Source organism: Perna viridis, chromosome 3, assembly GCF_037379345.1.
Source record: "Perna viridis isolate PV_CMFRI_1.1 ecotype Kerala chromosome 3, ASM3737934v1, whole genome shotgun sequence".
Taxonomy (NCBI): Eukaryota; Metazoa; Mollusca; class Bivalvia; order Mytilida; family Mytilidae; genus Perna; species Perna viridis.
In genome coordinates this window covers 38285767-38313036 of record NC_142447.1, presented here as the reverse complement: position 1 = coordinate 38313036, position 27270 = coordinate 38285767, and the positions used below count along the sequence as shown (strand labels likewise).

Below are 27270 nucleotides of genomic sequence, written 5' to 3'. Positions count from 1 at the left end.
ACAATGTACGTGTTTCGTTTGTTTGTTTGTTCTGATTTTGATTTTTGTTTTTGTTTGTTTTTTATTTGTTTTGTGTGTTTGCAGAAGAAAACATAGACAGGAAGAAGTAAATATCAAAGACGAGTTGGTTTTTTTTCTGAGGATCCATCTACACTATGACAACCGATATGTTCAACGTGTCATAATTTTTCATTCCTGTTTGTCTACCCCGAACTGGACTTGACGGTGGTTGTTTTAGGAAAGCAGAGGAAACTTACCCAACCGGTGAACCTGGTCAATGCTCCCAGTATTTTAGTGGAGTTCGAGTTGCTCATTTTCTCTAGGGGCTTTGTACGTATCATTTTTGTTAGTTTATGTTCTTTGTTGTGTGTTTTCCATGGTATTTATCCCTGGATTTCATTCTTTTGATTTTCGCTACAATCTTGGTTTCCTTGATTACTTTTTTTCGCATATGACAGTTTATATGATTATGCAAAATAAGAAATGATCACTCAAGATATATATGTAGTAAAGACAATTAAATGATTAACACAGATCAATCAATTGACACATAAATTGAGTAATCATAAAGTCTGTCATAAATACCCGGATGCTTCCCTGTACTCTCGTACTCTATAGGGCTATCGCAAGGGAAGCTTCCCTGCTCAAGACCGTACTTTATCGGGCTATCGCAGGGGAAAGGTAGAAATTTCTGGCTTTTTTATAAATTTCTTTTCATTTTTAGTTTACTTTTATGTTGTTGGAGTCTATACGAGCAACTATTTCGCTGTCCCTGTGTATAATATTCGGCCAGCTGCAGCCTTCTCTATGGTGTGAGAGTTTGTCGTCGTACATTAAAGACACATGGGTGGCCTTGAGCTGACATTTTTCATCTTTTTTTTTCGAATGTCATTTATACAGTCTCTTAAAGCAGAAATTAATGAATGATCTTGCGTAATTATCGGGAATTTTGCCAATTTATGTAGAAATATTTTTACATGGACATGAGGATCTATCCAACAAACAAAACGTACTACTATATATTGAAGTCTGTTTTTGAATATATAAAAGAAAACTCAAAGAGATTCCTTGCTGCTTAAATTTCAATTACCTCCGTTGAATAGGCACACCATGACACAAAAGCACACAAGTCTCATTTTGTTTATCTTTTTTCTTCCATATTTAACCTTTTAAAGCTTTTTTCTCTCTTTCTTCATCTGTTTTATATGACTAATTTTCAAAAAATATATTTCTGTATGCTCATGTTCATAAGATTATTGTATATTTCTTTAACGGGAAAGACTTCATAAGTAAGATGTACTTCTGTCTAATCCCTTTTGTACGTTATTCGACAAATACAATGTTTTTAAACTAAAACAATTTTTGCGTGGGGGTTGTTGTTTCTTTGACATATTCACCTTATCCATTCTCAATATAATTTTTAAATGGAATATTTTATGAGTTTTATTCAAGTTTTGCATCGCCTCTCAATTTTTTTAAAGCTGCATTAGCTGCCATTTTCGTAAATTTTTGTTTCTGTTGAAATATACCTTAACTTTATTTTTACTGAATTGTACTTTTCCTGTATTACTTCATTTGATATCCACAAATAAAATGCATGAAATACATGAAATTGGGGTTTATATATTTATTGTCTTGCAAGACAAACAATCGACCTAGATAAATCAGTATGCATGTGACTTCTTGTGACCTTAATCCGCGCATGTGCTGTAAGGGTCATTTCTTTAATAACAAATCTGATTGCAAAGCGAAAGTGGTTATTCAACGGTAAGGAAGACCGACGGACTCAAGCAGTAAAAGACAAAAGTTCGAATATAACGCAAGGATCCTTTTGAAATTTACCTATTGTAACATAATGTGGCTCAGATATGGTCATTATTTATTTGAAAATCAAAAAGTAGATGAAATGAAAACAAGACACGTGCTTATCTGTGTATCCCTTATTGTAATTTGTTTACAATGGTTAAAGTATTTTTTACCCAGTTGAATGTCCTGTCGGCGATCTTCGGAAGTAATGGCGAAAAATAATTAGATCAGAGCTATCGATCTTCTCTGATATGAAAAAAACGTTGTTTTCACAATATTCTGTAGATATTATCGACATTTATTGCTTCAATTGCATTATTACTAACTTATTTCATTGAATCAGCAAAATTCAGTAGAATCAAAACTGGAAAAATTTGGCAGCTAATGCAGCTTTAAGAATGGCATTGATACTTTTCATTGTATATAATAACATTCATTTTGTATTATAATCTATGTATTTATCAGTGTATATGACCGATCTGGTCAATGTGTCATAGTTTTCCTTTCCTTTTCGTCTCGCCTTGACTTTTTATGAGCAACTCGACAGATGTTTCTAGAAAAGAGGAGGACGCTTACTCTACCGGTACACCTGGTCCATGTTCCCAGTTTTTCTTTGAGTCCGAGTTACTCATTTACTTTTGTTACATTGTATGTGTTATTTTCGTTATTTTTTGTTTTTTGTTGTGTGTGTGTCTGCTTTCATTGTCTGATCTTTGTTCCTGGACTACATTCTTTTGATTTCTGCTAGAATTACTCTTATATAGATTTTGAGACGTTAATAAACAATTTATCTGTCTATCTGTAAATAATTATTAAGAAGTCGAATAACGAGACAGAGACTTCGATGAGTTAAAATTAATCGGCACATGTCGGTAACTAGGTCTAATAATAATAATCTTCAAACAATCCAGTGGACTGTTTTCCGTAAAGAATGCGAAGACAGTGACTATATATTACGGTATATCATATTTTAGATCAAAATATATCCTTTTTATATGCATTATAATTGTTTGTTGAAACCATATATCGCATGCCCTATATCGCACCCCTTCACAGGCCATCCTTAAAGTATGGTTGAACAATATGATATAATGATCATGACATGTCAAAATCTATATCAGATGAAGCCGGAAGCAAGATATAATATTTTTCACCAAAATATTTGTATAGTTCATCAGACTCTCCGAAACCCGATTAAAATGGACGGAACTTAACCTAAGTACCTGTACTCTGTATATTAGACACTTTAAAATGCAAGTAGAAATGAACCAGACGTGCTTAAATTACATATTTAACGTAAGTTCATAATTATGTAATTGAAATGTGAACAATCATAATGTGATGGACAAAATATAACGAATCAATGAAGAACTTAATTTTTATTTTTGAAATGTTTGAATCTTGAAAAAAGATAGAACCATTACTAGAAGTATTGAAGAACAAAATAAAACAACTAATATAAGTTGTTAGTTTAAATACCTTTGAACCTGCAAATGGTTTAAGAGAATGCCTGCACTGTCGGGAAGATCAGATTTCGACTAGTTTGTTTTCCATTCAAGTACATTATTTATTTATTGTGCCAAGTTCACTTATCTAATATATAACGGTTATCCATAACAGCAGTGTCAATCCAACATAGTACCCAAGTTTATGACATTTCATCAGTAGTCAATAGACGAGCAAGAAACAAGTGTTTTTGTATGATTATAGAACGTTGGTTTTGGCTAGTCACGGGTTTGTCTGTGTCCTTGAATTTCTATCCCTTATCGTTCTTTTTTATTGACTTCATTTTAATCTTAAAACTCAGGTTTTTTGACAGTTTTACCCTTTAAACTGATAGCAAGCTCCATTTTTTCTTCCCTTTTATCAATATCACCAGGGATATAAAATTACTACATCGTTGCATAATAAATGAATCAGTCAACAACTTACCAACATTTATGATTAATGTACTATAAAAACAAAACTGATATTTTCAATTCTTCAATACAGCAATTTAAATTAAAAAAATATGGTCGTTCAAAAACTACCCTCGAATAATAAGAGTGTTTATTCTTAAACACTTTTCTAATCAGAAATTCTAACTTCAATTTCCAGTTTGCGTTACTCTAAATAAAAATAGTACATACATTGAATACTCTTTGTATGCTAAAAATTTCAAAATATCTTTTAACACTATCGGGATCAACGCAAGTTTAGAACTACCAGTTGTCTTTAAACTACAGTTGTCATGTACAAATCTAAAATATCAAAATCTTTTGAATGTTTGATTTTCCCATCAGGCAATAAGGTGATCATTTGAAAAAATATCAATATTTTACTTAAGGCGTCATTATATTGGAGAATATAATTTGATACATCAACATATTTACTCAATAAAGCACTGTATGACGAGTTTGTAAATAATCCACCCGACACAATTGAACAAGCAGAATAATTAAACCCTCCCATATTTCCGAAAGGAATGGCGGTAATGCCCACGAGCCAGAGTCACATGGCTCTCCCACTAGCGTATAACAATGTATGTTTAAAAGGGTGAGAACTTGATAGGAGAAGTATTGATTTGGCGGGTATATTACACTCTAATACGAGATAACGTTATAACTTTTTGTAAAATGGATATTTCAAGGCACATATACTTCCAAATTTTAGTGACAGCAATTTTGACTTTTTGTTTTACTATTCAAGAAACTGATACGTGTTTTATTAGGAACTGTCCACCTGGTGGCAAAAGGAGCATGGATACTTTAACCCGAATAACAAGACAGGTATTATTTTTGTTTTTGTTTATACAAATCAGTTCTGTTTGAAATAGTTTTCTAGGTCCTCACGCATAAAGCGTTAGGATTTCGAATTGACAAGTGATTATTGCATAACCACTACAAGGTAAAAAAAGTTATGTTTGAATTTGTAACTTGAGGTTGTAAATGGGAGGCGCCATGTGGACATGATATAGTCGAAATCATTTTTTGTCTATTTGTCTAAATATGACATTGTGGTTGTTGAAATTATCATTATAGCTATTAGCATTATTATTATTATTATCATTATAATTATTATTAACATGTTCTTAGTAAGTGTTTCATTTCACTCGTTCGTATCTTGAAAAAAATGTCTATATGATTTGGTATTCCTGTTTTCAGTCGTAGATGTTAATATTTACTGATGTCATCTTAAATCAAGCAAACTTAGTTATTTCTAAAACAAACTGTGGACTTCAGCAGAGATTGTCTCCTTTCTTTCGTAACCGTCATTAAACTAATTTTACTGCATTTAAACTTTACAAGTAATTCGAGTAAAGGGCACAGATGCTGAGATTCAAATTGATATGGAGGAGCGTCTCGGAGATTTAATTCTATACTTAGTTGAATTTTGCTTAATTAAAGATTGATAGCTAATTCGCAATATTTGACTTAACTGTTCCTAGAATAAACACCGAGAGCTGATGTCTGGAGAAAGACCAATTTACGGTCGTTTTTCATTCATGAGTGTACCGGATAAGAAAACCCTAAAATTCTGCAAAGATACTGTCGATATATACAGCAAAGGCGGTGATAGATTCACGACATAATGATGCATCAATACGCATTTAATCTTCCCCTTTAAAATTATGCAATAAAAGCAAATAAATTGTATTTTTTAAAGAGTAATTAAAGAATCTTCGACATCATGTCATTTTTAGAGAGAAAATTCCTCACTGGCTTATTTCTCATTTGGTCATTTTTTAAAACAGAATGAAAGGAGGAACTTTAGAAAAGCAGAGGACGCTTACCCTACCGGTGCACCTGGTCCATTCTCCCAGTTTTTAGTGGAGTCCGAGTTGCTCATTTACTTTTGTTACTTTGTATGTATGATTTTAGTTACTTTATGTTCTTTGTTGTGTATGTCTGTTTTCCATGTCTGGTCTTTGTCCCTGGATTACATTCTTTTGATTACCGCTATAACCTTGGTTCCCTAGATTACTTTTGCATGATGAAATGCTTCATGTCTTTTTATGTTTGGTTATTTTTTAACTGTCGTTATTAATTTGTACAAATAATCTGAATGAATATATTTTTGAAGTTGTAGGATTGAGTTCGCGAAAATCGCGATTAAGTGTCTCGAAAATTTCATGGTTTTTTCAACACGACTATACAGTAAGCAAGTAGTGGCAACTTTAATTAGATATGTACCACTGATGCTATATAAGAATAAAGGTCAAAATTAAAGCATTACACATTTTGTGCACAACTAAGCAAAAAGCTTAAGAATGAAATGTGTTTATTTCATGATATCGGCTTAATTTGTTCATAAAGCGTTGGTGGTAATTATTTTAGTCTATTAGTACCACAAGGAATGTTAATTCATTGAGATTTTCAACAAATTTTTCGAATGCATAAAAATAAGGCCGTTCATAATGTTAAGATTTAAAATTAGTACAAATCAAAAACGAATTTGCATTTACTTGTGTCATAAATCTTTTGTGTTGACACAATATATTCTGACCCATCTAGGTGGTCAAAATGTAAATATATATGCTTCCGCTATTGCCCTTAAATTGCCTTTATTTGCTGCTTTGATCATTTCGGTGGTTTAATTTGATATGACTTTCTCTTCTACATTTTAGTTGCCTCTCTTTAACATCGAGTGCACTCTGAATGTCGTGGCATAGTGCTTAAAATAATTATTACACCATTCCTTTCTCTCCCTTTCATTTTTACCATAAGACAGCAACGTTATGACCACATCGTCCAGAAGCATAAAAACAACTTAGGAACTTAGGTCTTAGATCAAACCTGTGGTTGATGATAAATAAAAGATTGTTAGAAACACAAAATTTTGATCAAAGCATCACTTTCGTGATATTCAAGTAATAAAAACCATAATTAGAACGTTCCTAATTGGTCTACAGAAGGCAAAAGATGAATTAAATAGTTGGTATAAAAATCATAGTTTTGTATTCCTCATAATCATTGTAATTATGTCTGATCGAGGATAAAACTCTCTACAGTATGGAAACATATGTTTAGAACTAGGACTACTATGGACATATTTTTGCAACTCACTAACTTCATATTTTGCCCCAATCAAAGTGAAAACATATGCCTTTAATGATTGAAATCATATGGGGAACATTTGGGGGTCTTTTTTATTAATTTTTTTTATAAAAGATTAACATATATATTTATATTTTGATTGAAAACCTATGTTTAAATATGTTTTTCATGGTGAAAAACACAGGAAAAACATATCTTGCAATTTTTCCTGTGTAGATTCATTCTACTAGTTTATTTTTCTTTTTCTTTCATTTTTTTTCTTGTCTTTTTCTATCTTGCACACAATGTGAAATTTAGGGACGTTTAAAACCATGTACACTTAAGTTCTTAAACGAATACTTTGAAAGAACAACTAAAATTTTACGCTACATAACAAAACCATTATTTAAAACTGATAGCATGGTTATAAAGTAATTGTTTGAAAAGTAAATTTTGATTTTATTGCTCGTCAAGCTTTCTAGAATTCATTTAAACTAGAATAGAGAGAAATATGATTGCTGTCTTCCCTCGACTTAAACCAATCATGAATAATGTCTGGTAAATGAACAAAACGATAAGTCAGGTACATATATAATAGTACATTTTTTTAAATATTATTGTAATAATAGATTCTAATGAGACTCCGATACCACAAAAATAAAACAAAAGAATGAATACAAGGTTTCAACGAACATTGCAAATGCGATTTTTTCCTTCGTTTAAACGGGAAGCTGTTTTTAATCATGTACAATATTTATTGTTCTTGTAATGCATGAATAGTGTTACATTGTTAGGACGATTAAATCACTCTCCCAGCTTTAACCAGTTTTGATACATTATCCGGTTTCAACACACGTGCTAATAGCCTTTCTGTGTTGTTGTGAGGCAAAATCACTTGTGGCTTTAAATGTATTATTAACTGACGCCTAAATCCCCCTGACACCTATAACAGGTGCCTGCATATTGATTTCGTATTATTTTATTTCCTTTTCGTGATAAGGTATCACTTTTTACTTTTTTGTCTAATCTATGAAGTACGATTTTTCACCACACGGTCCAAAATTGGTAAATGTTTGTTTGTACAACAAGGATGTGGATATAGTGAACCAGACAACAACCGCAAATGGGCAGTGATTGAATAGTTTTGAATAAGCTTGTAATGCTGTAGGATTTAAATCACCTTCTGATTTGAAAAAGACGCGGTTGACGTCAAACCAACTATAATTGATTGACAGCAATTAAGAGGGCACTGGATTATCCCTGTATGTTCTGCACCATATTATATATAATAGGGTCCGAAGGCGGGAATTTTTGGCCTCTGTGTGTCTTGTTTCATTTCCACCTTTAATTTATTTTTATGTTACTTGAGTATATAGGGGCAATTCTTCCACTGTACCTATATATAATAATGTTTAAAGGTCAGTTGCAGCCTGCCCTGTGGTATGAAGGTTTTTTCGTCGTTCATTAAAGACCAGTTGGTGGTCTTGGCCTGACATTTTCATTCCGGTGGGGTTGTTGTCTCTTTGACATATTTTATAATACCTATGCTTGTTATATCCCATAACATCATCCATTACTTTTTTGACCAACTCTGGGAGGCATAGACGATTATTGTTTTACGGTATTTTCTTTTTATCCTCTGAAAATCGTCCATCTAAATATTCAGCGGTTATTTACCCTTAACATTTATTAAGAAAAATATTTTTCTATCTAAAATTATAGCCGGAACACGAGACTTTAGGTGGACAGTTATGGTATGGTATATTTTTGTCATGTAATGTTTATTAGGATGTCATTAATTTGGTACCCAGCATCACGATGAAACTGATATCGACCGAATTATAATTATAAGTCTGATACCTGATACAAAAGATATATGATAAATTAATTGTTATTTATCAGTCAGCAAATTCTTGAAGTAAAGCTGAGTTTATAAAAAAAGGGTATCGATATCAGATAAGGCTATAGCATATTTCTTTATTCAAGGAATAGTTGATAGATTCAGGTTCTATGCTTGGTTTAACCCTATATCAGTATTTTGGTATTTTACAGCGCACCTCGTCTCCATGAACTTTCGTTTCCTTATACAAAAAAAAAGAGAAAGGTTTCAGCACTAACATCAAAGCAAAATATAAATTCATACGCAAACTATTGCCCCGCATAGGGCAGCTAAAGTGATAACTGCTTAATCATTCGCAAAAAAAACAAACACATGTAAAGTACCAATAGCAACTGGTTAGTCTTTCATTACATGTATTGTCAGTGTATTCATTGTTTGTATGGAACAGGTAATGCCTAGAGTTCAGTGTTTAGCAACAAGTTAAATCATGATTATTGTAGCTATTTGCAGAAGCGGCACTCACGCTTGCTAGAGTTAGACACACTGCTGCTCTAACCAAAACCGGCCACAGATTTTCCTTTGAAAACCTGGATACGAATTGTGATTAGCTTCGTTGTTTACAACTAAACTCTAATTATCGATGAAAGCCGTTGTAACCCATATAGGGAAAAGTTTTGGCAGTTCGGCCAGTGGTTACAGTGTGATTTACTTTATCAAACCACAATAGTATTTATAATGATAGTGACGGATGAGCCAGAGTTAAGCTATAATAGTCTCGTACACTAAATTAGTATCTAGGGAAATAATATACGAGCATTTTGGTCGTAATGAAATATGAAAGACCACACCACCACTTTCGTTAAGACCACGAAATACAACAAATACAGCAGAGACAATCCCTATAATTACAGTGATGATATAACTTGCTCATTTATACCTTATATAGATGCGATGATATGTGCTAAATGTTATCTTGGACGTGAGTTGGAATGAAAACAGAATATAAAGGTGATAATGGCTAGTTATAATATTTTAACTGGTGATTAGATAACGTCCAAATATAAGAGAGGGTCAGTTTAGTACGATATATGTTATTTGTAGAGCTATGTAACTGACATTTTTCTTATCCATTTTAACTTTTTAACTTTAAAAAAACTTTTATATATTCTTTCTTTCGGGAAAGAGTTTAAACTATATTTTCTTTTTTTATATTAACAGTTTTGTTACTTATAATGTTGTGAGTCAATGGCCAGAAACTTGCGAAATATCTCAAATTACTCTGTACAAGCCCTAAGAAAGGCGGTTGGTGAATGGCATGAACATTCTCACCTCGGAGAACCTATATTTAAATAATAAACAGAAAATATATGTTAACCACAAAAAAAAACTGCTTAATTTTGCTGGAGATAAAAGGAAGTTCCATGCGCACATTCTACTAGCACAAATTTAAAACTCTTAACAGATAGTTTATAAAATGAATCGCGAATTTACGTTTGATGATTCATTAAGTTTCTGCACTGTTCTATTTTATTCTTTAGTTTAAATGATCGGGTAATATTTTCAATGAACAGCTAAGTAGCAAAACAAAGGTCGCCAATTCAATGTACTCTACTCAGTGAATTCCAGTTTTGTTAAGTCTTGATTTCTCTTTAACTTATTAACTTTAAGAATTCTTTAGTGTTGTCTTATGGTGAAAGGCTGTTGGTTGCTACAATCTACCGATTTAGTGTTTTTAAGATTGTTTTTTTTTTATTATTCAATTCTTAAAAATTGCTTAAGATATTACTGGCCGTATCCTGTACAAAGAAAAAAGAAAAAAATGCAATATATGTTTTGAAAGCACTCGAAAACATGTTTTTCAATTGTTCAGGACCACCATGAAAAGTATATGAAAAACACATGTTTCTGACTATTTATTCAAGAAAATCATGTTAGTATTTTTGTTTTCAATAAGATTTTATGTATGTGATATATAAGGATTTGAATTTAGTAATGTAAATGTTATTATAACTACCGGTAAATGAGGGGTATTACAAAAATTACCGAACTGATAAAATCCAGGTAATAGTCATAGTAAAGTCTGTCTAACACAGGACAATATCAGGGCTAAAGTGTAATAACATTACTTAATTCAAAAGTTGTATATGTAATGATTTAGAAAACATATGATTTCATGCATTTTCACAAGCGCAAAATGATATAGTTTACCAAGATCCTTAAGGCTTGTTTCCATGTTTTTTTCATATATTTTAAAATATATGAAAGCATATGTTGCTATTTGAGTTTTTCTTATAAAGTTGACATATTAAAAAAATACACATATAAGTGATAACTGGAGAAATGTTTTAACATAGATACGAGATGCTGAGTGTTGTTGTATTTATGATGATTAAATTGAACCGTGCCTTGTAATGGAATTATCTTAAAACGTGTTAATGCATGTATAAGTAACCGTTAGTCTTGCTTGTTGATGACAGTGAGATAAAACTACTTGTGCCGCCTAATGAAAAACGTAGTTGTTGATTGTATTTAACTGGTCTGATAGCATTGCACTTTATATTGTTTAATTTATAGGCAGTTGATATCAATTAAAGCAGACTGCACATAATTATTACTTTGATGTAACTGAAATTATTGTGTTAGGTAAATTCATAAAATTTGCCATCAATTCACTTTTTATTGCATTAAAATCAATTAGTGGAATCCATTTACATCTAATTTGACTGCAAAACCTAAACTTGTGACATTTTTCCTAAAACAGCCTCTCATGACACTTGCCCTTTTTAAGGTACTAGCTTATCAAAATTTGCACTTTGATTTTAACAATAAATGGAGATAATCAGCAAACGAACTGAGACACTCAGAGACGGAGATGCTGTAATGGCATTAACCTCCCCCCTCCCACATTTTATTCAGACACTGGAACTTAATTCATATTCAAGGTAAAATCGACTATAGTACTATAGAAAGTGGACATTTCAACAATTCGACAATTAGCTTATATCTTTTAAACATTTACTTCATATTTGTTTTCAAGTGTTTGTCTCTTGTCTCGAGTAGATAGGGTAGTATACGCCACTTAATTAAGATATACATATGTTTTTTTTAATATAGAAAATACAGAAAACGAGGGGTATCTTCAACCTAAGTACCTACACTTCGACATTCAGATTTACTAGGCTGCGTTCATCTTAAAATAAAAAAGATTTAGACATTTTTTTTATATTTATAAGTCTTCATATCTTCTTGGAAAAAATATATATGGAAGAATGGGGGTGACCAATTAATCAGTATTTCAAGTGAAGATTTCCACAGAAAATTTGTAGGAGTGTACATAATGAACAATGTCATGATAACTTTGTGGATAAATAATACCGATATTAGTTAGGGCTTAAAGTAACCATTCATCAGTAAAAAATAATCTTTAGCAAAGCCATGCATTTATTCTGAATTCAAGTTATAGCCACTACCGTTCATAAATCGTTTGAAAAGTTATTTTATTTCGATTGAGTGAACATTGATTTAAAAAAAAAACAAAAAAAATGGCCAGTTCCATGACACTGTATACCATTTTGTTGTTGATATTGCCGTTCAGTGAAGTTCTTCATCACAGAGTTAAAGATATTAATTCAGTGATATTCCATTATGCATGGTTAAAATTGAACTTGTAGAACGGGTTTATGAACTAATAAAATAAAGAAGATGAGAGTGTAAGACAAAATCGAAGTTGTACTCTGTGTTACTATTATCGTTCCTGGTTTACTCTGTGTCGGGGTTAGTACGACGCTTCAATGACGTCCCTGAATTATACGTTACCATATTGATAAATAGCAATAAATGGAAACGGAAAATATTCTCAGCTTAGTTAAGTGAATCAAGGGATCTTCCGAACATCTTTTGACTGACATATCTGTCCTGATACAATGAGTAATGTTTATATAATTCTTTATTTTGCATTTTTTAAAATATAATTTGTTGATACGACTGATTATTTCATAACGGTGTTCAATATCAATGCTGTGGTGACGAGGGTCTATTCAAAATAATGAAAAGTCTTTGGTGGGTATATGCATTTGCTTTATGTCTAGTTTCGATTATGTCTGAGTGTATTGATGCGTTATATTTTGTTAATGATAGTTTTTATGGTTTGCTTTTTTACATTTGGTAAAACGCATGAAATGTTGAAAAAAAACTCAATGACACATTCGTACGATGCTAGGATTAAATTATTATGATTAATCAAATAGTAAGACTCAATAAGTAAATTCGTAGAACCATTATACCAATAATGTTGCGTACTCACCATAATGGGTCGATAGACCTAAATACATGATAAAATTCTTAGAGAATCATGTACATTTGTAATACATTTTTGTTATTCCAGTGTATGTCATGTGGTCCCGATCTTAGTGGACAATGTATTGGGCCTGACATTTGCTGTGGACCATTCGGATGTTACGTCGGAACTATAGAATCATCCGTGTGTCAAAAGGAAAACGAAAGTACCCACGCATGCGAAGTAGTTGGTGAGCCATGTGGTAGTAGAAATCAGGGCAACTGTGTGGCAGATGGAATCTGTTGTGATTCAGGTGAGAAAAACGTCAATAATAATTCAAAGTAACGAATACTACGTATTACCATTTAAGAAAGGAGCAATGAATTTTTTACCTAAAATAGCCACTGGGTAACAGTTTATTAGAAGCTGAATACATTATGTTAGTTCATCAAAACAAAATTATTACCGATATGTGATTAACAGTGTCACCAATTAACTTTGTAATCATGAAGCAACGATAACGGTATTTTATGTATTTTACAAAAAGCATTTATTGTATGTTTCATCTGCGTGCTAAACTACCATTTGATTTTGTTTTTATTGGCACTTTCATAGCGTTCTGCGTTTTATTCAAGCGATAAATGGCTTTAGTAATCCATCATCTGTAAAGTACCATGATATGGAAATGTCCATTCCGGGTACATTTCATTTAAACTCCATTGTCGACGAGCCAATTTTCCTGATAAATATTTTTATTTCTACATAGTTTTCCAATGTACTTTAAATTCACATACATGGTATTCATTTAGTCCTGTTGTAAATGTCTCACCACACTGTTCAACCAATTGCTGTCATTTCCGCATCGGGATTTATTCAAGATTAGGACTTAAACTAGTCATGGCTTTGAATTTTGAGAAAATAAAGATGATTAATTTTACTCCTATTCCACATCCCCCCAATTATTTGAGTGCAGTAGAAAATGCATGTTTGTTAGAAATATGAGTCTGTGGCATTATTTAGCATCACTTCATACTTGTGGCATAGTTTTTCATGACCTCACAACTTCTATGGCATTATTCTAGTTCAATTTCGAAGTAAGAGCGTTCAGAGATTAAACTATCCAAGCTATAATGACACAGGTTTTATAAATACACTTCATATTTGTATTGAGGCACAATTTATCTTTTCAGGCGCCTGTTCTTTTAACGCAAAGTGTAAAACAAATAACATGAAGGATAATCAAGCGATTTTAAACGTTCTGAACGAATTGCTGCAATCACGTGATTTAACAGACAAATGAAACGCGTTCTATGTGTCACGTGTTTTCTCTAGACCCATCACCGTTGTTGGAGACGATGAGGACCAACATCAACAATTGTCATGTCTTATGAAAAATTATCGTGAGTGGGTTAAATGGATGAATAAAAGTTACGAATAATTGAAATGTTATTGACAGTCAAACTTTTAGCAATTATGAACTGTTCTTTCTCTAGATTGGTGTCTATCAAGGTCAATACGATTTGTATTTCTCAAAATATGTTATTGTGTTATAGCTTAATCTTGTTTGTCATGTATATTTGGCTGAATAAAATGTACCACTACGTGTATATCAGGATGTTTATCAAGTAGAAACAATAATGTTTTTCAAATATACAATTAAAAGGGTGCATTCTTCATTAAGCCTACATTGACAATTATTATTAGAATGATTTAGCTAATGACCAACCCGTTTGATAATTGTGAAATTTGAAAATAAAAAGGCAAGAACTAAGTTCATGCTTTACTTTTAGTCGAATGTCGAGTTACGAGTATAAAACATAAATCGAGTTGCTTAGTTACAGCAGTCTGTTGGCGAGATGCACGAAGAGTTGATTCTACAGCATTTTACCAAATGCAGGCGCTGAACAACATTGTCATATACATCAGAGCAGCGGACATGATCCAATTAAATATATGCAGCTTTGCATCGATTTTAGAGTTTAAAGGGGACACTAAACTTGATTTGTATGTACTGGTAGATTTTAGAAAAAATAGTAAAGAGTAAGTCTTACATATTGATGGAACGTTAGAGAGTGATGCAGAACATAACAAAATATATAATAAACATCTGCAGTATGTTCAACATCACCATATAAATATAGTTTTCCCCTTTATTTCAACCCAGCGAGACTGTGAATGACTGTATTATCCAAAAAGTTTCACGATATATTCTTTAGACCAGTTAATATTATAGACTATGATGGTAATAGCAAGACTGTACATGCCACCTCAGTGTCTCCAGCAGACCTTGCATTGCGACTTATGGGGAGGGAAGTCTGGTTCGCGCTTGCAATCGATGCATTAACTACAAGTGACATTTGTTAGTTGTTTTTTTTTATAGTTAAGAAATACCAAGTATGTCGGGTACAAAGCCTGCTCCTGTACATTCTTCACTTGGTCGCGCTGGTATGATAAACTTCGGAATCAGATTGTTGTGTCTCAACAACATGCTACATACCACAACAGCAGTGAAAAAGGTATATTGTGTTTTAAGTTTGGTAACATGATACACAGCTGAAACTGCATATACCTTATCAAGTACCGGTTTGGTATGTAGCATGATGTTGAGAAAATACATTTAATCAAATTCAGAATTAAGAATGCAATGTTTAACCCCGAAATAAATTTCCATTGAAATCATTGTTGAAGTTTGCTGATTTTGATGGTCATTTTAAAACAAAATGGCGACTTTTAGATAAAATATGAAGCTGCCATTTACATTTAGAATGTCATGTTCACCCTAGACATCAAGTTTCATTGAAGTCGAACAATGTTGAAACTTTGCCGATTTTTGGCGACCACTTTAAACAAAATGGCGGCTTTCTAAAAAAAGTGATTTCAGTTATTTCAATCCTAGTTTCGGGGGTTTAATACATCGTATCTACCCCCAAAGAACTTGAGATAAAGGATACTAAAGACACCATGAAGTCAGCCTCATATCTTGATCTGCACTTAGAGATCGATGGTAAAGGAAAACTATTGTCCAAACTTTACGAAAAACGTGATGACTTTTCATTCATAATTATCAGCTTTCGTTTCATCAGTGGAAACATCTCTTCAGCAACTGTGTATGGAGTTTTCATATCACAACTCATACGCAGACTTTTTGTATCACGCTTAACTTCTTACAATTAGGCTTCTGGAACAGGGTTATGTTGCTACAAGATTGAAGTCATCACTACAGAAGTTTTATGGTCGTCATCACGAACTCGTGGATCGTTACGGTGTATCCATCTGCACCATGAAAACTGATTTGTTTAACATGTCATAGTTTTCCTTTCCTTTTTCGTCTACCCCGGAGTTTACTTTGTATGAGCAACTGGGCGGATGTTTCTAGAAAATCAGAGGACGCTCACCCTTCCAGTTTTGTGTGGAGTTGCTCATTCACTTTTGTTAGGTTGTATGTATTATTTTAGGTACTTTCTGTTCTTTGTTGTGTTTATCTGTTTTCCATGTCTGGTCTTTGTCCCTGAATTACATTATTTTTTGTATTTCCGCCTGAATCCTGGTTCCCTTGATTACTCTTTTAGCAGGTCAAGAAGAGGTATATGAGTAATTTTCATACAACTGGCGGCCATTTTGAAATTCCAAAAGTAGCTTGCACTCCCCAGGCCATGCTTGATGTTTGAGCTAGTTTTGATATGAATCAAATAAATGTTCTTCAGTCGCTCAGATATCGTTACGTTCAGCAAAATAAACTTCAATAAGCACCGGTAGAGTAAGCGTCCTCTGTTTTTCTTAGAGACATCCGCTGAGTTGTTCATAAAAAGTCATGTCCAGGATAGACGAAAGATAAAAGAAAAACTATGACACGTTGAATAAATCAAATTGCATGATGCAGATGGATATACCGGAACCATCCAAGAGCGTTAAGAGAGTGATTATCAATGGTATTCGGGCAGTAAAGAAGTAAAGAACTTAACTAAAAGAGTGTTCTGGTATTTGAAGCAAAAAGTTCTGTTATAAAAATGTTATGGTATCTAGGAATAGTAAAGAAACCTGACTAAAATGATTTTGATATTTGGGGCAGTTAAAGGGAAAGACCACCTTTGCATTGTTAGGCTTTTATGATAAATCATACCCACGTAAAGAAAATAAATAACTTTTAATTCAAAACGCGCTTTTATAAAATGCACAAGGCTATGCGAAGTTCGAAATCTTTGAAATATATGTGGATAGCCATCTTGTAGAACTTTCCTATCTGAAGAAAGATCATAAGCAGACTTTATTGATTTTTACCGATAGCTTCCGGTTGACTAGTGACGTCACTAAATCGATTCGGTACTGATACAAGTACTGCAAATAATATGCAAATTCCGTTGTTCGTCAATGTTGTCTGACATTTGCTTACATGTTGTGCCTCAATCTCTTTTTTCTGTTTATTTTGGATTGAAATTATAGGGAAAAAAGTCCCCTTTTTGGACATCATAATCAATTACCTATTTACTTTCACTTTACAAACCGACTTCGTGACGTCATAACTCAATCGATCATGGTGGCGCTCATAGTCGCGGGAAATTCAAATTCTCTAATTATAAATCGCGATTAATTAGTTATGAAAAGGAAATTATTTTGTTTCAATGTAACTTTCACGAACATTTAACAGATAATAAAGATATTTATGACTTGCACAATAAGATGGTCTTCTCCTTTAAGAACTCTTACTTTAACAGAGAGTTCTGGTGTTCGGGGGCAGTTTGGTAACATGACCACAAGAGACATCTTGTATTTAGAGGCAGGAAAAAATGATTATTTTAAGGTTCTGGTTTTTGAGGGAAGTAAAGAAGTAAAGAACCCTGACAAACTGAGTATTCTGGTATTCGGGACAGTAAAGAACATTGACTATTAAAGTGTTCTGGTATTCGATGGTAGTAATGAATCCTGACTATTTGAGTGTTCTGGTATTCGAATGTAGTAAACAACCCTGAATTCGAGGCAATAATAACTCTGATAATAAGATTGTCCTGATTTCCCGGAAGGGAATATAAAAGAATGTCTCGTATCAGGGGTAGCAAAGAACTTTCCCTAACAATGTCAGGTATTAGGGGTAGAAAAGAACGTTTACTGACAGAATGTCTGGTATTAGGGGTAGTAAAGAATATGTACTAACAACATCTCTGGTATAAGGGGTAGTACAGGAATGTCCGGTATGAGGGGTAGTAAAGAACCATTACTAACAGAATGTCTGGTATTTGAGGTAGAAAAGAACCATTACTAACAAAATGTCTGGTAATAGGGGTAGTGAGGAAACCTTACTAACATAATGTCTGGTATTATGGGTAGAAAAGAAACTTTACTAGCAGAATGTCTGGTCTTATGTGTAGTAAAGAACCTATACTTACAAAATGTCTGGTATTGGGTGTAGTAAAGAATTTTTACTAACAGATTATCTGGTATTAGGGGTAGTAAAGAACGTTTACTTACAGATTATCTGGTATTGGGGGTAGTAAAGAACGTTTACTTACAGATTATCTGGTATTGGGGGTAGTAAAGAACGTTTACCTACAGATTATCTGGTATTGGGGGTAGTAAAGAACGTTTACTGACAGAATGTCTGGTATTAGAGAGTTTACTGACATTATTGTTTTTGGAAGCAGTGGATTTGTTCCTCATTGTTATTATACATCACTAAGCTATTGATAGACGCCGCTGCATATTTATTTTGCATGGAAGTTTGAATTTCTCGTCTATTGTAAGGTCGTTTGTTTTAAATAACAATCATCCTTGACCCGTGAGTGTTTTCATTTTTTTCTAGTAATTTTGGATGATAATTTGACAAATATTAGAAACGCACTTTTCCCTCAAATCCCACCTAGTTGTCACTATTTCAAAGCTTGTGTATATGATAACTAAAACCATCAGGATTCGTGTTTCAATTATTTGTATATCCTCCTAATAAGTATGTATACATTTTAATGTTATATGATGATAAGTATGGAACGTATAAGTCATTGATTTCCTTGGCAAGCAAGATAATAATTTGAAGGAAAAAATGACTTTTTAAGAAATCAATTATAATATCAGATTTATGGTATTCACTGCGCATTAAACTTCATAACTTGTCTTTTTAAAAACTAATGGTATATATTTTTGATTGCATCATTACATCTCAGTATACCAGTAAATTAGAAGCAATTACACAATATTCATTTTTCAGTAAAAAAACAGAATTTCCGTTCACGTAAAATACAGATTACGCTGTCATAGCTGTGCCGCATGAAAGAAAGAAATATCGTCCTTTTTATTGTTGCTGAGCTCGTTCAGTTTTGCACTTGCTTCTGTCTAAATTGTGCAACACATACCTCATATTGGTATACTAGCAAAATTATATAAAACTAACCTCTCCACCATACAGGTTTGAATACTTGACTTGACTTACTTGATTTATTTCCCTGTCTCCCTGTGGTTAATTGGGCAATGACCAAGTCCTCTCCATTCTGACCTATCTTGTGCATTCCTTAATGCATTTATCCAAGACCGGAACCCTTTCCGTTCCTTTTTGACAGTTCTCCACCTATCCTTTGGTCTTCCTCTTTTCCTCTTTCCTGCAGCAGTCCAGTTAGGTGTGGTTTTGACTTTCCTAGTGTTACATATTCCTATATTCCCCATAATACTTATCTTTTCTAGTCCTGCACTTGTCTTGCTTCAGTATTTGAGATCTTTTCTGGCCAGTATATTTTAAAGATGTTTCTACACTTGTGGAGGAAGGTGTCTGCGTTCTGTTATCTTTCAGGTTTCATTTCCATATAATAAAACAGATATTACGTTTGAAATGAAAAGCTACATATTGGGTTTTCTTTCGACTTGGCTTCTGTTCCAAATTGATCTTATCTTGTGGTCGGATGTTCTTGTATGTTCTAGCCGTATTCGTATGTCTTCATTTGTTCCTCCGGTGTGACTGACTATTGCACCAAGGTATACAAACTGTTCGATATTTTCTGCTGTCACATTATCTATTTCTATATTCACCCTCATTTCTGTGGTCTTTGCAGCTTTTATCTTAATCCCAGATGTTCAAGGTGTTGTTTTTTTCTCTGTATATGATCTTTTGTGCTGGATAAGAGGGTTCTGTCGTCTTCTAGTCTAGATAATCTAGTTTTGAGGTAATGTTCAATATTATGCCAGTGTCGTTACTGAAAACTTTATTTCCAATAATCTAGTCAATTACTAATAGGAACGGAAAACCAGACATATTAAGCCTTTGCTTAACTCCAGATCTAATGATGACCCATTCTGATATTACTGTTCCGTCGACTATTGCACATTCACTATCAGTATACATACCTTTGACAAAACAAATATTCATAATACCGCATCATCTTCCAAATTGTGTCGCTTTGAATACTTCCGAATGACTTTTCCTAATCGATCCAGCACACTGTAAAAGAATATTGCGTAAAAGAAAAGATTTGTCATGTTGTTCATCTCCCTGCCCTACAACCTGCCTGCTCATGTCTTTGGTGTTTGTCTACCTCTTTGGATAATAAGTAACCCTTTACTTTCGATGCATTTTGTATCAAGATAATGCCTCTCCAATTTCCACATAGAATGAGTTCGTCTTTTTTGCCAATTTGATGATGAAACCTTTTTTTTAAGTCATTTGGTATTTTTGCTTCATTTCATACTAACTTGATTTATTTAAATATCTGATCAGTGGCGGTTTCTATATCTGCTTGTCAAAATTCAGCGGAGATGTTATCTGTACCAAGTGCTTTCCCATTCTTAATGCTTCTAAATATTTGTCTTTTTATGTTTAGTTCGTGGTGTTATGTTAACATACAATTCCTCCTCATCATGGCCTGTTTAGTATTTCGCAAAATGCTCTCTCTATCATACTACATTTACTTATTTAATAGCATTCAGTTCCTTTATACTATCAGTCTGTTTGGGTTTTTTCTTACCAAGGAGTTTTGTAATGTCATAGTCTCCTTTCACATTGCCATTGTTTGCTGCTGCTTCTCCCTTATTTCCCAACCCATCTAACCATTGTCTTTTGTCCCTCCTCTTACTTTTCTTTACATTTTTGTCAGTAGTTTTTATTCTCCCCTTAGCTCTTCCCTTACTCTGTCTGATCTTGTTCCATCAATCTACTCCTTTGGTAATCTTCGATTTTCCACTTCTTTCCAAATATTACCCCTTAGTCATTTATGAGTAGTCCAAATACTGTTAATGCTGTCTCATTCTGAGTGACATTGAAGCCTTCCCATTCATTCCACCTCATTCGTTGTTTCATTTTCCAATATGATTAATCTATTTAATTGCAGTCTGAAGCGTTGTTTAAACTCTGAAACCTTTATTTTGCATGTTTCGTATCTTTTGGATAATGAGGTATTTTTCCTATTGTATGTAGCTTTAACCTTTAGGCTTGAATACCAGCACAGATATAATAACACCAATGTGCATCATGCCAAAAGCACACATTACTGCCATTGATACACTAATGGATTAATTGAAAGAATTTACCTTTTTGGAAGCTGGATTTAAATTGACAAAATAGGGAAAATGTAAATCAAGGTCAGAACTCGCAAGGCTTGAAATGCATGTACAAACGTATACGCCGATACTAACAGCAAACCTGAACCAAACTGTTAAATAGCAACACATAACATGTGATATCAACTCTGAATGCTGATAAAATATGCACTTGACATGACAGTGATACAAAGTTGAAGTTTAATTGTGTTGGTGAATATCGGTAAGGATGAAAACTAAAGGCTCTAGGGAGCATCAATTGTCCAACTGTCCAAATATTTCGTTCCTACTTACCATTTACCAAAACTTGAAGGAAATCAGTCCAAAACAAGTAGTTTTCGATGCACGGACGTGAGGGCGAACAGACGGGTCAAAACATTATACCCTTGCAACTTTGTGATCATTGTTTGCATTTGTGGTTGGGTGTGTGAAGGGAAAATTAGATCATCTGCAATGCTGCTGCAAGGGTGGTTACTGGATACCATTTTGTGATTGATTCGTTGTTATTTTCATTATCCAATCAATTGTCAAAGGACAAGAAAAGGTGAAATCAGGCAGCCTTGTCGGACTCCAGATTCAGACACTGAATGACTCTATCAGTTTTGCCCCATGTATAGTTCTATAGTTAAGTCATTCTTAGTAGCTCCTGGTGATATTTACAATCTTTAGAGGGACATCATAATGTCTGAGTAGCTTCCAGATAGTTTCTCTGTCAACTCAGCCTCATGACTTCTCGAAATCGATAAAGGTTACATAAAGGGAAAAGTTCAATTCGGTAGCTTGTTATAATTTGTAGTATTGAGATTTGGTCGGTGCATGATCTTCCTTTGCAAAACCAAGTTTGTTGGTCTCTAAGCTTGGGGTCTACTTTTCCCTTCATCCTGATTAGCAAGATTCGACTGAAAATATTTCCGGGGACTAATATTAGCATGAATTGTCTGTAGTTACTACAATTACTAAGAAAACTTTTTTGGCAGTTTGATGAGGTACCCTTCTTTCTAAGTCAACAGGTATATGTTGTCATTCCGCATGTATATAAAGTGTGGGTTAAGCATATACATGTTCAATGTCTGCTTTTAATGCCTCTGTTGAGATATTGTGTGGTCCTGAGGCTTTGTCAATATTTACCTGCTTTATATTTTGTCTGATCTCTTATTAACTTCGTAGAATATCTAAATCATTTCCTGTTGCTTGAATAGAAAGAGGTTTGCTGGTGCTGGTCGGTTGAGCAGATCTTCGAAGTGTTCTACTCATCTTTGGCGTTGATTTTCTTCACTTATAATTCCTGTAATATATTGTAATATCTTATACTTCCAATGTTGTATGAATTCCTTATTTGTTGGTGCAATGTTCTTTTAAAGTTAAAACTTTAATCTGGCTACTGCGAAGTGGTGATCTGAAGCCACGTCTGCTCCCCTTTATACTCTTACATTCAGTAAAGTTCATCTAAACGTTTTGTTGATGCAAATATCGTCGGTCTGGTTTTCAGTAGTGTGGTCAGGTGAAACCCATTTTGCATTGTGGATTATTTTATGAAGTAATCTAGTGCCTCCAATTACAAACTTGTTTATAATATAAAATGTATAAAAAGTTCCAAAATAATCTTAATCGAATATTTTTCAGTGCAATCCTTTTATGCCTTTTAAAGAGTAATCAAGGGAACCAAGGTTAATCAAAAGAATGTAATCCAGGGACAAAGACCAGACATAGAAAACAGAAATACACAACAAAGAACATAAAGTAACTAAAATCATATATACAAAGTAACAAAAGTAAATGAGCAACTCGGACTCCACTAAAAACTGGGAGCATGGACCAGGTAGTAAGGGTAAGCGTCCTCTGCTTTTCTAGAAACACCCGCCGAGTTGCTCATAAAAAGTCAAGTCCGGGGTAGACAAACGAGGAAAGGAAAACCATGACCCGTTAAATAAATCAGTTTTCATGGTGCAGATGGATACACCATAACGATCCACGAGTTTATGATGACGACCATAAAACTTCTGTAGTGCGATACAAAACGTCTGCGTAGTTTCGGCAAGTTCTGGCATAACGTAAGAGTTGTGATATGAACACTCCATATGCAGGTGCCGAAGGGATGTTACCACAGATGAAAGGAACTTTGACAATTCTGAATGAAAAGCCATCACGTTTGTCGTAAAGTTTGGTCAATAATTTTCCTTTACCATAGATTTCTAAGTGTAGGTCAAGATATGAGGCTGAATTCACAGTGCCTGTAATATCCTTTAGATGGTAAAACTCATGCTGAATGAAAGTCGAAGAATTGCGACAACCAACATATACATACTCACATATAAATTACCGAAATTAGCACATAATTTGAAGCCCTAAAACACTACGGCTTCATTCCTTGTATGAAGCATTGTAACTACAATAATGCAGTTCCTTTGATATACTTTGGTGGGACTCATCCATGCGGGATTTGGCTTCCTTTAACGATACTTCCTGTATATACTTCATTTTTTTTATCTTGAACTTCCTAGCATTTGTTTCTGATACTGCTGGCTAAAAGAAACACGAGTGTTGGTTTAACGTCAGAAGAAAAGGGGTTTGACGGATTTTAATACCCCGAGAGGAATCATGTTTTTTTAATAATAACCCTGATTAAGGTTATCCTGAACGGAATGTCAGAAACAGTGGAACCTCAATTATGAAAGGTGTCAGGAGTGGCATAACCAGCTGCTAATCAAAGTTGATGCTTCAATCAATGACAATAATCTTTTATCATGTTTGTCTTTCGTTTGTTTTGTTTGTTTGCATGTTTGTTTTGTTTTTGTTTTTATTTTGTTTTTTAAATGATTTGGATGCTTGAGCATCTGAGCATACATTCAAGCTATGCCCTTGGCGAATGAGTGATTAAATACAAAAAATACCAGTTTTATATATCGTAAATTTGGATATGTGTTTCAAGGTGTAACCTCTCATCAGCAGCATTAGAATCAAATATTTAGGAAGAACATAATCAAAATATCACTTGTATACAAGAAGTACTCATAACCAAAACTATCGAAAGAGGAATCGAAATCCATCACCGAGAGGTTCTACCATATGCAATGCAAGGAATGAAGCCTCGGTGTTTCACTTATTTTAAAATTTGGAATACTGCAAGATTTCATGAATAGGGTAGATTAAATATGATATTATTCGGGGTCAGACAAGTCGGACTACTGGGTTGGTGAATACATTCGGGGACCTCAGGTCCACCAGCAGTGGTATCGACCCAGTGGTTCTTAAATAGAAACAATACCAGTTTTATATATTGTAAATTTCGATATGCTAAACACGTGTTTCAATGAGTAAAAACACCAAAAATGTTGTGCGGACCAGGGACTGTATATTAGTCCTAGTGGTTTACACCAACAAATTAACAATTTTAAGAATACGAACACATCGATTAACATCCGTGTCATCTATTTTAATAAAGCTTTCCATAGCACGTATCGACCATCAAACTAGAAAATCTGTAGCCGCTTTATGATTCAAGAAAATAACTCAACAAAGTCATACACAAAATAATTTCCTAATTGGTCCACTTCTGCCTAAATTGGGTCTCGGATTTTAGTGTCGAAATATTGACACTGCCAGAGAAGACATTGATTTTGAAGATGATATAGCTTTCACTTCGTCATCATAAGATCCAAGAAAAAACACAAATATTGATAGCCATGCGAACTACCTATATTTTAATACATAAAAAACAATATCTACTGAGGTCAAAGTGTCAAAGGAAAGCAGGTAGAAGTAGCACAATGCATTTAAGGAGATGGAAATGTCCGTATTGGAAAAGCCAGATACATTTGCATCACAGAATAAAATGCTTCGCAGACCCAACCTTGGTACGACCGCGGAAGTCAAACCAAGAACAGTTGGGGCAAGTATGGACACACCATTCAACTTGAAACAGCCTTGAAATTTGATTACGATTAGATATTCGACACATAATAAAAAATTTGACCAGCACCAATAAGGTCATGTTTAGGCTATTATTCCTAAATGATTCTAGTCAAAACCAGCCAAATCAATCCAAAACTTCAAAAAAAGCGATCCATTCCCTTTCACAAAAGTAATCATCCTGAAATCATAATGTTTTTTACCAGTCTTAATGGGAATATACCCATGCATATGTAAAATTTACACGAGATCCAATCACTTTAACTCAAGTTAGTATACGGATGTATGGAAAATGCTCATTTCAGGCCCCTTTTTGACCCTAAATTCCTACAAGATTCAAGTCTAAACCCCACACAACCAATCCCAGTCTTCTTTTTTTGGTATGACACCTTGTAATACAATATCAAAGAGATTCATTCATTAATATGACAAGTTACTGATTGGACATTAGGAAAATGCATGTTTCTGGCCATCTTTTCTGAAATGTTCAAATCTTTACCCCCAAAGTCACTCCAAATCTGACCATTGTTATATACAATGTTGGGGAACAATATTCTATATATTCCTATGCTTTTACTGGATTTATGTGGTTAAATACTATGAAATGCTTGTTTAGACCCCTTTTGGTTTTTAATTCTAAAACAATTGGGTCTGTAAACCCCAAAATCAATACCAATCTTCCTTTTGGGGACTGGAACCTTGTTATAAAACTTTATAAAGATCAACCAACTAATACTCAAGTTATATAGTATCTACGGACAACGACGCCGATGATGACACGAACGAAGAGAACGACGATGATAGGCCATATCAATATACGACCGAATTTTTTGGCATTCAGTTAACAAACAAAACCTACAGTACCAAGGTACAGATTTCTTAAACCCTGCATATGGTTGTTCTCTGTCCTCTTGTATGGTGCTGAGTCTTGTAAGATTAACAACAGTGTACATAATGCATTATAAGACTATTCCGTATTTTTTATGTACAGGGTATTAAGGAACTAACAATATTCACATTTTTGAAGAATTACAGAAACGATGATTAAAACTGATAGGTTATTATCGCATATTGCAACACAATGCCATTCCTAAGGTTGAACTTTGAATGACTCAACCAGAAGATGATTAGGCTACGTTAAGACGATCCTGAAATGGAAAAAAAACATGGCATAAGGAAGGACATTGAGCCAAATTAAGTCTTTGTAAGAATCATGCAAAATCTGAAAAACGTGATACATCCCAAAAAAGGCTACACATTTTTATTTTTGTAATTAAGTTGTTTTATGGGTCTATACTATGAAATGTGTAATTATTCATTCAAATCTGCCTGCTCTTAGGAGATATCAACATTGAAATTCCAGTAGATTCTATTGTATTTCAGCGTCATTTACAGAGTTATCTCCCTTAATTTTGAAATCTACAGTGCATTCTATATAATTTTTATCTCCTAAGAGCAGAGGTTATATGAAAAACCACATGTTAATTTCTGCTTACTATGACATTTCAAACAAAATATCAAAAATAAAAATATGTAGGCTGTTTACCAATGAATCGCATTTTGCATGATCCTTAGCTGGAGTGCTACTTAAATACAATGCCTTCTCCGTCTATCATCGTAAGTAGAATTTTTTAATTACATACAACAAGCATACTTTATCAAACAAGTATTCCGAGGAAGGCAATATTAGATTTTAGTTCTTAATACAATATATTTCTGTATCAAATCTGCAACTGTTTGTGAATTGTGTGGACCAAAATATTTATTTTAAACTTTTTCAGGGCCATGATACTTATTTCCAAAAACTGCCAGTCAATCTTCAAAATCAAATGATTGGGCCTTACCTTACTACATAGAATAAATTCTGATATTTCATTACTTTCATAGAAATCTTATTTTCCCTTTTTTTTTAA

The 27270-nt window shown here is 33.5% G+C and overlaps 1 protein-coding gene across 1 annotated transcript; it reads left to right on the top strand.

Moving 5' to 3' along the window:
* Positions 1–4294: 4294 nt before the first annotated feature.
* Positions 4295–14544, top strand: LOC148622168 (terepressin/terephysin-like). The gene is made up of 3 exons (XM_088571785.1): positions 4295–4574; positions 13046–13250; positions 14128–14544. The coding sequence occupies exons 1-3, from the start codon at positions 4422–4424 to the stop codon at positions 14235–14237; spliced, it is 468 nt and encodes a 155-aa protein (XP_088427911.1). The 5' UTR covers positions 4295–4421; the 3' UTR covers positions 14238–14544.
* Positions 14545–27270: the final 12726 nt, after the last annotated feature.